Source organism: Triticum aestivum, chromosome 5D (assembly GCF_018294505.1).
Source record: "Triticum aestivum cultivar Chinese Spring chromosome 5D, IWGSC CS RefSeq v2.1, whole genome shotgun sequence".
NCBI classification, from domain to species: domain Eukaryota; kingdom Viridiplantae; phylum Streptophyta; class Magnoliopsida; order Poales; family Poaceae; genus Triticum; species Triticum aestivum.
Genome location: NC_057808.1, coordinates 220,643,050 through 220,655,146, shown reverse-complemented (window position 1 = coordinate 220,655,146; position 12,097 = coordinate 220,643,050). Strand labels below are relative to the sequence as shown.

The 12,097-nt window shown below is 46.1% G+C and overlaps 1 protein-coding gene across 1 annotated transcript; it reads right to left on the bottom strand.

Moving 5' to 3' along the window:
• Positions 1 to 1,485: 1,485 nt before the first annotated feature.
• On the bottom strand, positions 1,486 to 9,045 carry LOC123120216 (signal recognition particle subunit SRP68). The gene is made up of 13 exons (XM_044540208.1): positions 8,844 to 9,045; positions 8,697 to 8,763; positions 8,098 to 8,208; positions 7,471 to 7,660; positions 7,241 to 7,326; positions 6,877 to 7,069; positions 4,502 to 4,613; positions 4,184 to 4,311; positions 3,899 to 4,105; positions 3,717 to 3,826; positions 3,344 to 3,467; positions 2,666 to 2,815; positions 1,486 to 1,966 (listed from the first exon to the last, which is right to left on the bottom strand). Exons 1-13 carry the CDS (start codon positions 8,944 to 8,946, stop codon positions 1,745 to 1,747), a joined length of 1,803 nt encoding a protein of 600 aa, XP_044396143.1. The 5' UTR covers positions 8,947 to 9,045; the 3' UTR covers positions 1,486 to 1,744.
• Between the last annotated feature and the right edge of the window lie 3,052 nt (positions 9,046 to 12,097).

Below are 12,097 nucleotides of genomic sequence, written 5' to 3'. Positions count from 1 at the left end.
GCAAGTGTGCCGCGTCGAGGTGGCGGACGGGGGAGTAGAGCGCCTCGGCGAGCACGGCGGTGGAGGAGGATGACTCCCTAAGCGCGGTGGCGTCGGAGGCGGCGAGCGAGAGGAGCGGCGGGGCGGAGCGGAGCAGGGAGGCGGCCGCGCGGTCGAGGTCGGGACGGCGGGCGAGAAGCGCGTCGAGGGCACGCTGGTAGGCGACGCACTCATGGAGCAGGCGGGTGGCGGCGCCGGCGTCGGTGAGGCCGCGGAGGGCAGCGAGGGAGGCCGGGTCGCCGAAGTCCAGGGACGGGGCGGCGTCGGCGGCCGCGGATGAGTCCGGGCGAGGGGAGTGCGGGGCATGGGCGCGGCGGACGGCACGGCCATGGCTGCCGGGGGGCAGGGTGGATCTGTGTGAGTTCAGATGTGCGGGAATGGAGAGGAAAGGGAAGGGAGAAAGGAGAAGCAGGGCGTCAGGGGCAGCAGCTTGGAACTCCGGCGGTCGCCGGCGTCATCCAGAGGCGGCGGGGTCGGGCGTGGTGCTCGGGAGGGAGGCAGCTGCGTGGGGAGGCTCGGGAGGAGCTCCTCTGTCTCAACCCAGCGTGACGAGGGAGACTCAGCCGCAGGTCAAAACCGCCCATTGACCATTGTCACGTCAGCAATCAGTCACGTCAAACCACCCAGGGACTGATTTTGTCCGGTATGAGATTTTTCAAGGGGTAAAGAGAATCGAAATAAAGATTAGGGGGTTATGTGAACCACCAACTTTGTTCAGGTAGTAAAATGGACTTTTTTCTATTATCTACTAGTGTAAAAAACGCTTTTATATTATGGAAAGGATGGAGTAAAAATAAAAATATCAATATGGATGGAGGATGGTTGTGCATGTTGCAGAGGCAGGCAGGCAGCACACTTGTGTTATGTGAGTGAACAAGGTGCTGCTAACGGGACTTTCACAACTAGAGGAGGCCGCCTGTATCATCTTTGTGGAGATTTTTTTTTATTCCAGCACGTTCAAGGCATTTCATTTCATTGGCGTACGAGTGCTATTCACTGAGCAGCGCGCGAGAGAAATGTCGAACTGGCGGAATCGCAGCATCATCATCTGGAAAATCGAGCACCATCTGATCTGATGAAACGCAAGCGTACAACCACTGTTTGACAATAATTAATCACAAGCTTGGGTAATTGGATTTTAAGCTCGTTTGCATGTTCCCTCAAAAAGTTGAAATTTGGTTATGCAATTAACAAGTTGACTGTGAAGCATTTGGGCTCCTTTGCGCTTGTTCTGAATGGAGCAATCCTCATGACACCAAGTGTTGTAAACAATCTATATGCACCAAAAAATTCAAATATATTTCAAAGTTTCGACCAGTATATATCCTCACCACAAGAGTGCAGCAGCCTTGCACGTTGGCACACATTTTGGATAAGCATTACTGCAGCCAAACATGGAACCTAATATTGCGGAATATAAGTTAATCATACTGCAACAATTTAACATTTCAAGAAGTATGACCTATTTAGTTAATGTTCCATACTGTATAACGGATTGTAAACAGCGACACTCAAACTGATGTATTTTGAAACAGAAAAAAAATTTGCCTGCCAAACTTGGTTCAGACTTCTTAGAAACCTTCCAGACATCAAACCGGCACTGCGATGAGCAGCACAGGCAAAAACAAATTAATCCACCAAGGTAATGTATCAAAATCCAAGAGCAAGGTGATCCTGAGGAACTAAATAACACGCTCTCTTCCTTTCACCCCCAGAATCTGCGGAGGAGACCCTTCTTTTCCTTCTTCATCCTGTTCTCAAGGTTCGGGAACTCGATTGTGTTGTATGCCATGTCAAGAACAATTGGGTTGCAGGGAACTGATTGGAACGGTGGTGGGAACTGTGAAATGCGACATGGCGCTTTGGCGCTTTGCTCACCAAGTGCTGATTCATAGCTTCCTAGGATATCAAGGAGGTACTTAGTATCCTGCAAAATACAAACTTATTATCAGCATATATTCAAAAGATGACCCTAAAGTGCTTCGTAATAACAGTATAACACCCTAAAATGACATGGTCTGCCATTGATTTTGATTTCACGCACATCGAAGATCAATCCAGGGAACAACAGACTGTACGTAGATTAAGTGATGCATGAAAGTTCAGATAGCAGAATCCTCTAGCTAAGTAATGAAGTATCATACCGAGGTAGTGAATAAAGTGGATTCATTAACATCTCAGGTAAAGCTAAAGAATAATACTTCCTCCGATCCATATTGATTGTCCTAAAGCAGCGACAATTAATATGGATCGGAGGGAGTAGAACATAAGAATGGAAGGGAAAGAAAAGATAATAAACCAGGCTGGTGAATAAAGTGGATTCATCAACTACTCATAAGAATGGAGTTGTAAGAATAAAAGGAAAAGAGAATCTGCAGTTTTTTCTTCTCTTTTTTGGTTCAATATGAATATCCCTCACTGTAGGACTTCAGTTCAAGTTTTCCTCAGACACCTTTTTCATCAATAGACTCGTGACGTGTACAATAGGGTGAAAGAACTGGATGCCAAGGGTAGCTACCCTACCATAACATAAGACTCAAATGGTGGGACTAATGATCTAAATACCAATAGTAACAAACTAATCTCATCAAACGCTTACGTGGACAAGAACTTGTACAAAGCATACCTTTCTTTTATCGTCGCCAAGTGATATAGTTGAGACTCCTTTAGAAAGTCTTTCAGGAGCACTCTCATCCTCCATAATACCTGTTGCATGTTCAATGCAACTATTGGATCTACAATTGAAAGATAGAGCCTCGAGATCTTGGATTAAGGTCTGTAAAGTAAGAGCATTTGAGTTAGACTGAAGTACCTGCCAGACAGACAAAAAATCAAGCATTTTTTTTCCTCCGACAAGCACCCAAACGCATGTTTTTTTATATTAGAAGAGCATGAAGATAGCACAAAACCTACTCAAAGGGAAAAAAACACCAAAGGAAATATCAAAAGGCTAAGGTACTAACTACTAGGAACCGAAAAAGGATTCAAGAAAAGCCAAAACTGTACAATTTGCAACTAATACAGGCATATTAACTAACAAAGCAAGATAAAGTTAGGAGCGCCTTAGTAAAAGCCCCGAAACTATGTTGTTTGAAGATCAATAAACAGTATTTATCCTAGCAGACTTGTGCAGGTACCAACATAATACTCGCATTTCTGAAGATCAAAAGCTGCTTTTAGCTTACAAGGGCACCAAATGATAATGATAATGATGTGGGCACACTTAAAACAATGATAAAAAATGGATGGAGTTTAGAAGCTACCACTTCTTAATGATCATATAAATGTTAGCACAGTAGCAAACCTTGTGAGGACTATTAGCCAGTTCTTGCAGTGCAGAATCAGCAAGGGAATGTGCATAACTGAATAATGCATAGGCTTCGGCCCTTTTACTGACTGAACTATATGACTTTGCCAAATAGAAACATCTGCACAGTACTCCAAAATAAAATTTGTGAGTATAGCCGCTATGTGTTACATGTAAGCTTTCTAGGATAGCAGATGGAAACTTGGTAATAAGCTGGAACATTTATACAAATAAATAATTTAAAAATAAGACAAATAAATATTTTGATGCCTTGTGTCAAGCTCTCAATAACATTATTCAATATAGTCGTGAACAGAGAAGCTGATTATTAAAGAATTCTAGGTTTCGAAGAAAGCAATGTGGAACTCACCTCTCAGCTCGGAAAGCCAAATCTTTCAGCTCATACTCACGAACAAAAGCGTTCTCTTCTTCGTTTTTATCCCTTCCTGAGCTAACTAAATCAGTTAGGTCTGTTGTATTCTGCAAGTTAAATTGTTTTCGCATCAGTAGAAGTACACAACTCTAGTAAGGCATAATATGAACGGAGCTTACCTGAATTAGCAGATCATATAGCCTAACAAGTTCTTCCGGCTTTGTAATTTTCTCATTCTTCTCATCCCAATGCTTTGCAAACTTACTTTTAGCAATAGTAACAAGTAACTGGTTACGTTCTATGGTCCTCAATCCTAAAACTGCACTGACAGCCTTGTCAAGACCATTCAATTCGTCTCTTATATTCTCAGCATTGCCAGCAGAAGCCTGCATTTGGCAAAAGTGTTAGTAGGATGCATATACTGCCTTTAGAACATACATATATCTATATCATTATTTTCATACCAAATCATTGCGGATGCAGCTTCGAGCTTCGTGGTATGCAGAGAATAGTTTATCAAATATAGCAAGTTTTTTGTCTGCTGGGATTGGTTCTGTGGCTGCGCCGTTTAAATCCTTCTCCAGCTGCTGAGCTGAATCATATCACTAGATTAAAAAGAAATCTATCTACAAGTAGAAAGCAAAGCAGATGCAGAAATACTGTACAAAAAGACCTGTCTTGGTCAATTAAATAAGATGTGGACTATCCGCTATCTCTGAGATGAACTTGCAAATCATGTCTATAATATTTAGAGAGAACATACATAACCTATATAGGAGTACCTTTTAATATGGACACACGGGTCTTTGCACTGGTAATTGGAAATCTGCGACCAAGCCAGTTAAACTCAGTCATAGAAGCCGCCTGCTGTGACCTTGTCTCAGATAATACAGCCTGCAAGTATCAAAATAGAAAATACATCTATCTGAAAACAGGGGTGGAAATGCAATCTGGCACTCAGAAACTGTAAGTAGGCTATGGTGTCATATTTATGAAACAATATTAAAATAATTTCAAATGAGCAAGTCCAACGAACTCCTCAAATCGATTCCTTATATCTCTATTCGCAGAGCCTCAACTAAGGATTCCTTCTCTATTTCTGTGCACGCTCCAACAGTCCCGCTCTCCAAATTTCATCCACGTATATTTTATCAACCTTTTGGAACTCACAAAAATTCTCTAAAACCTTTGATATTTCATTGATGCATAATTTCAGTTGACCCCAATTCTCATGTGCTATCTCCATCCAGCAACAGCAATTGCAAACACACAACATCAAATGAATCGATTCGACCTCAGTTGTCAATATCTCTCTCACTTATCTCTAATAAAGTGCAAGCACACAAGCACAAGCAGCAACATATGATCTCACTGTCTCTCACAACCTCACAATAATGGAAGCATCAGCAACAGGTAGAGTGCAGCACATAGTAATCTATCGACGACACAAAGCATCAAATAAATCGCCACCACCACAGAGCACCAAAACAAGCGCTGCCACCCCCCTGTCTCTCAGTAGCACAGACAAGCACTGCACCTCCCACCCTGTTGACGCCACCGAACACCACCACCGCTGCACCCTATCCCCCCCCCCCCCCCCCAATCTTCCTCCCCTCTGATTTGTCCAGACGCCAACCAGTCCCTCCAGATCAAGCGAGCAGCAAGAGAGGCAGCGCGGCGGCAACAGAAAAAAAGAAGGTGGTCGCGCGAGAGGGGAACGGAGCACCATCCTCAGATCATTCCTCAGCAGCGCAGGAGGGACAAGCTGCCGCGGTCATTGCTCGATACCGACTCTCTTCCAGGTCTGCAGAAGTGGCGAGCATAAAGGATATAGTTTGCCGAGTGATTCTTTTGCTGAGCTGTTTGCCGATGCTGTTGGAGCATCGATTTCAACCAAAATCAGCAATTTGGCCGATGCAAAGCCGGATAGGGAGGTCATTGGTCTTGCTCTAAGCAATAATCAACGCCATACTAGAACTTGTCTAGCACGATTCTGACAATTCCTTTTCTGATATTTTGTCACAAAAACAGTTCCCGATTTCAAATATGAGTCATAGATCTTTAATGAAGATCCTGACTTGACCAAGAAATAAAGAAAAGCACAGGTCCAACAAAAAGCATACCCATCGCGTGAAGTCAAGAATATAAAAGTTAAACTATAATCGTTCGTTGTGTGACATCCTCATTGTACTAGTTCAAGTTTGCATGTATGCAACATTAACTAACATCATAATAGCAAAGTTTAGGCGCACTGCAAGATATGCACGCCATTTTCAAACTGTAAACAAATTATGTGGATTGCAGAAAAAAAACTCAAGGTTTAAACATGCATTAATCAAGCTGACCAAACATTCATGTTACACACTGCAAAGATAAAGTGTGTGGTGAACTATTTCCCCATAAGAACCGATGGGAATCATATATCTGTCAAAATGTGCATGGTGAAAAATTAATCGAATCGTTGCAGTGGTATATGCAATATCTGATGGTTTTGCAGTGGTATACTCACAAAAATCACCTATTTTATGTCTCTGACGTGCAATTCCTGACTGGTTCCTCATAATATAGGTTGCACATGATTTGGGGATTGGATTTTTATCTCCACATGCGTGAGGGAGAGAGGATCAGGACGAGAGGTTAGGGATGAGCATATGTCACCAGTTGGGCAGTGTTCAAAATATCAGCCGATGAATCAGTTAACTGGCCGATTAATCCCTTCTCCGTGGGTCAGTGAGTAGCCGACTAACTCATTTATCGGCCGATTAACTCATTTATCGGCTGATTTGCCTATTAATACCCTACTCGCCAGCCGACCGAGTAGTTACCAGTTAACGATTCTCTGAACATTGCTAGTGGGGAAAAGAACTAGGGGGCACAAGTGAAAATTACCAGGATATCAGGGGTGTTTCTACTTTCAACAGATTCTGGCTTCAATCGGTTATCTGGTGGGTCCATACGTCTATGTGGCGACAATCAACGTACTACATAAGCAAGTCTGACCCGGTCTGGGCTGCTTAGGACCGCGATGAAGAACTTATAACTTTTGGGGCCCAAGTCTGCAATTTTAAAGTTTTAGTACTACCTTGACACTCCTCGAATAGTTTTAGGACCTCTTATGCATTCCACTATATTCTTTAGTTGTATGAAAAGAAAATACCTCAATCTTAGCTTTAAAAAGGTCATAAGCAGGCCCCTCCTTTTCCATATCTAGCAGGTCATGTTCTTGCAGAGCAGATCCACCAAGTTTGCGTGAACAGAATCCAATCATAGGCTCCACTTCCTCAATGCGCTGACGGCATAAAAGTTGATTTTCTATGCTGCCATACTTCCCAAGCTCCTCATATACAGTCCTGTGAAAAATAATAAATGTCAATCACAAAGTTTTAAAATACTCATAAGGGGAGCAAGTATCATGATATATCCAAACAGCAAGGCACGACAATAAGGATGATCAACACAAGGAATAATACCACACTGCATAGAGCCAAAACATCAATGGACCGAGTATTATTTCCACAAACCTGGTATTCTTGAAATTCAACATTGCTGCCTCTATGTTCTTCTCTTGCTCAAAAAGCAAAGTTCCTTTCATATATGAAGCATATGCCTACAAAAGATATTATTTTAGATGGTTCAAAAAATAGTTTTCCTATAGGACAACTATATCAGATCAACATAGTGAGGTTTCTATTTTGTACTTAAAAAGGACTGTCAACTGAGCACTAAATCAAACAAAAGATAAGAAACACACCTCAGCTTCCAAAGATGTCCTGGAATCTCCTTTTATAGAACATAACTGTGAAAAAAGTGCCGCCCATTTGACTGCCTTCCTAAATCGACCCAGCATGTAGATGCGCTGCGGTGCATTTGGACCAGCAGTTTTCTTCTCCATAGCATGACTCCATGCTCTCTCAGCCGTATAAAATACCACATGTAGAAACCTACACTCATGTGTTAAAATTGCTTTAGGCGTAACCAAGCCTAACAGCTCACTAAATTGCAAAAGCATTTGCTTAAGTTCCCCAATAGTTGTCGCACACCGATTACATGCACTACAAAAGTGTTCATCAACAATAACAAGAATTTTGCTAGGGTAAGGAATTAACAATACTGATAAAGTACTAATAAATATCACAGGCATGGAGTACACAACTACCAAATGGTGGCTGAAATCTTTGTAACTAATAGTAATCATATGTTCAACGGTACAAAGGAAATCACATTGTTGGTTTTAAATGTTGACAATGGTAGTTAACATACCAAATCCAAACAGATCCATCTAATCTAAATTGTCAAAATTACCAAAATACTAGCCGAAGTGAAGTATGAACAAAGGCAGCAGGCATATGGTAGATTATCAGGAGAAAAAGCACCACACCTCACATCAGTCACTGTTGACTCTGTTATATTCCTCCGGGTATATTTACCACGGCCATGCAAAAACTTCAGAGACTTGTATAGCCTTCTCAGACGCGCAGTACAGTATCTCCTGCAAATAATCCTAAATCCTTCAGACAAAGTATGCATCCACAAATGACAGCAGCACCATACTAATAAATTATAAGCAAAAGCAAGATACTTGGGGCAAACAAGACATGCAACATCTGAGAGGACAGAACTTCCCCCTCATGCACCGGCAACAGAGAAAACGGAGCAAGCATAATGCGCAAAGCAAAGGTGTAAAAAGATAGCTTTCTTTTATAGCAGATTAAATGTATGAATTCTATTAGACTACAGAGCAAGTTCGAAGCAGGGTTTCCATAGGAAAATTTCGATATAGGGGGACTGGATGAAAGCATTCCATCACAAGTCACACATCTGAGAGCACGGTAGGAAGAAAAGATGCCTCCCGATCAATATACGCGCGTGAATCCCGCGAGGCGAGAATCACGGTGGCATGGCACAGCTGAGAAGACGAGCAGGCAGCAGATCTGGGTGGGCGTCAAGTGGGGTGTGATCGGTAATCGGGACGCGCACCTGTACCGCGTGTAGTCGCCGTGGCGAAGGCCGTGCTGCATCTGCGCCTCCCTCATGAGTTCCAGCACTGCGCGGAGGAAGGGGGACGGATCAGGAGACGCGAGGGGGGGAGATCGGGTCTGCGCAGAGGGTAGGGAGAGAGCTCACCATTGATGGAGAACCTGACGGGATTCTTCTCCTCGACCGCGGCTGCGGAGTCAACATCCATATCCGACGACGGCGGCGCCGGCTGGTTGGCGAGCTTCGACATGGCGGCGGGTATGCCTCCGACCGGCGAGCGAACCTGTCAGATGGTCGCGACGAGACGAAGCGGAGTTCGTGTGGCCTCTGGATGCGTAAATATTTGATAACTTTGTTCACTTTTGTGACAAATTCGAAAGAAAAAAAAACTTGTTTTGAAGCTACGAAAATAACTGAAAATCTAATTTTAGCCGATGTGTTCAAAAAAAGTTTGACTAAATTATAATACTCCTAAAAAATATGCCAACATCCACCAACATTTTGAAAATATTTTAGGCGTACCCTATGCGTCGTGCAGGTGAAATTGGATCTGATCGGACGCCTTGGCAGTCGTCTGATGGCGCACGAGACAGCTGTCCGATCTACCGCCGAGTATTCCGTGATGAAAGGATCGATATGGTTGACTAGGGGGAAATGGGTGAATAGGCAACTACCAGTTTTTAGGTTTTCTTATCAAATTAGGTTTAGCAATAAATAGGCTGTCTAGATATGCAACTAGATGAATGACCTATATGATGCTAGCAACAACAACAACACAAGCAAGAAAGAGATACAACACTAGTAAATGTTGCACAAATTAAAGGTAAGAGGTTCGTGCGCGACCTGCCATTCACCTTCAGAACCATAACAGCAGCAAGAACTGCTCAAAAAGTTCTACGCCACCTCCCCCGTCCCCCGCGTCGCCTCCACGGCGGCACGGGCGGATCTAGATCGAGCGCCGCCTCCAGCCCTCTCTGCCCCCTACCTCCCCTCGCCGCCGCCGGAGGAGGCCGCCGGGCTAAGCCCGAGCGGCGGATGGCGGCGGCGGGGCCTCTCTGCTGCGGCAGGATCTCGCGGTGGGGGAGGCTCGCCTCTTGGTGGCGCGGCGCAGCGGCTATGGGGTGTGGCGACCACGAGGCTGCGTCTCCGGCGGGTGGTGGCCACGGCGACGTCGTCGGCAGGCTCCGGGGCTGCGGTCCTGCAGATCCTTCTCGGCGAGTCGGGGCGGGGGTGGCGGCTCCGCTTCCCTGCCTTCTGGTCGTTCCTCCGATCCAGTTCTTGCTGGTGGTCTTGGTGATGCGTCAAGGGGGCGCCTGATCCAGCTGCTCTTCGGCCGGATCTGGTCCGTCCGTGTCTGCCGGAGGGTTGGTCATCGTGGTGGCCTCGGTTGCGGCAGCTGGGCGGAAGTGCGTTGTGGTGGACCTTGTGTGGCGATGGCGTGGTGGCTGTGCAAGGTGTGTGCAGGTCAGCGGAGGTGCGGGCCGGCTTCGGCCGGCTGCGTGAGGTTGTTCATCGGGTCTACTCCGAGCGCAAGCTTTGCCCGGCTATGGCCGGCAGGCGGTGGCGGCGTTTTTGGGCGTCGTTTCCCTTCTTGAAGGCACCGTCGTGGAGTTCTCCGACCCGGTCCATCCTCGGATCTCGTTCTTCAGGCGAAAGCCTAGATCCATCTGGGTCAGGCAACGACGTCGTCTCAATGGTGTTTCCCTCTTTAGGGCGTTGCTTTGAAGATCGATGATTATTCCTCGCCCTTCTCTTGGGCTGGACGTGCACGGCTCACGGTTGGCAGGTGGCCAACTGGTGATGCGAGTGGTTGGCGTTGCGACGCGTGTGACGTCAATGATGATGGCATGTGGAGCTGGGTCGCGGCCTGTCCTTCTGATGTCGGCGGTCCGGTTCGCCAACGAGTATGCCTATGCTTGTTTCTCACTGTGACAGAGAAGTCGGAACTGCATGCGGTGGGGCCCCTGCGGCAACGATGACTCCATGAGGGTGGTTTGAGCGGACGGTGCTCTCCGGAGGTTGTGCTGGGCTAGGTCGGTGCGAGGCGTGCAACTTTCTCCAGTGAAGCGTATCAACAAAATCGGAGCTGCCGGTCCTCGACGTCGGCGGTCGATTGTTTGGCTAGGGCTGACAAGGTCATCGTGTGTCGTTCGTTCGAAGGGGTCTGGACAGATCGTTTGCGGCAGAGTCGGAGTCGCTTGCTCGGGGAGAGGTGATGACGATGACAATGCATGCAGCCTCGACGGTGCCCTCTTCTCGGCGGTGTGTGTGGTCTTGTTGGTGCCAGGTCGGCCGGAGTGCCCTTTCTTGTGGGCGTGTTGTAACGGTTTTCGCCCGGTTTTCCTCTAATTAACCGGACAACTCTCTTCTTCTTAATCAATGAAAATGGCAAATCTTTTACCTCGTTTCAAAAAAAGGTAAGAGATAACCACAAGTGGAGCCGGTGGAGACGAGAATGTGTTACCGAAGTTCCTTCCTTTCGAGGGGAAGTACGTCTCCGTTGGAGCAATATGGAGGTACAATGCTCCCCAAAAAACCACTAGCCATCGTATTCTTCTCACGCCCTCGCACAATGCAAGATGTCGTGATTTCACTAGTGATGCTCTTGAAGGGAACAACCGGACCTTTACAAATAAGGTTGGGGCAATCTCCACAACCGAACTGAAGACTCCCAGCACCACACGAAGCTTCACCATAATGGAATGTGGCTCCGACGTGACCTCAACCATCTAGGGTGCTCAAACACCCAAGAGTAATAAGATCTGCAAGGGATTAGTGGGGGGTCAAATTTCTCTGGGTGGAAGTGTAGATCTAAGTCTTCTCAACCAATTCCTAAAAAATCAACAAGTTTGAATGGCTAGAGAGAAAGATCGAGCAAGAGTGAGCTTTTGAGCAACAATGGAGCTTGCATGAGGAAGAGGTAAGTCAACTAGAAGAAGAAGACTTACTTACATAGTGGGAAAAATAATCCAACCGTCATGCCCCTTCAGCCTGTGCACAAGCGGTAGTACCGCTGGAGTGAGCGGTACTTCCGCTGGCACGGAAGTTTCAGCAGCTGCACTTAACTGAACAGATCAGGGAGGGGTAGTGCCACCGGAGCGGTACTACCGCTCCCACCAGCGGTACTTCCCTTAGTGTTGTGCAACCACACAAAACATCGGTAGTAGAGGAGGGCAGCGCGGTAGTGCCGCACAGAGCGGTACTACCGCTGGCTACTACCGATCTACTTCCGCTCTACTTCCGCTCGAAGGATAGAGCAGTCCAAAAGACAAAAAATAAACGGTACTCCCAGCGGTAGTGAAGCAGCGGTAGTTCACCGGGACGGTAGCACGGAACGGTACTTCCGCTTAATAGTTAGAATGCCAGTAGATCTACGGTAGTGGAGTGGTAGTTCAGAGCCG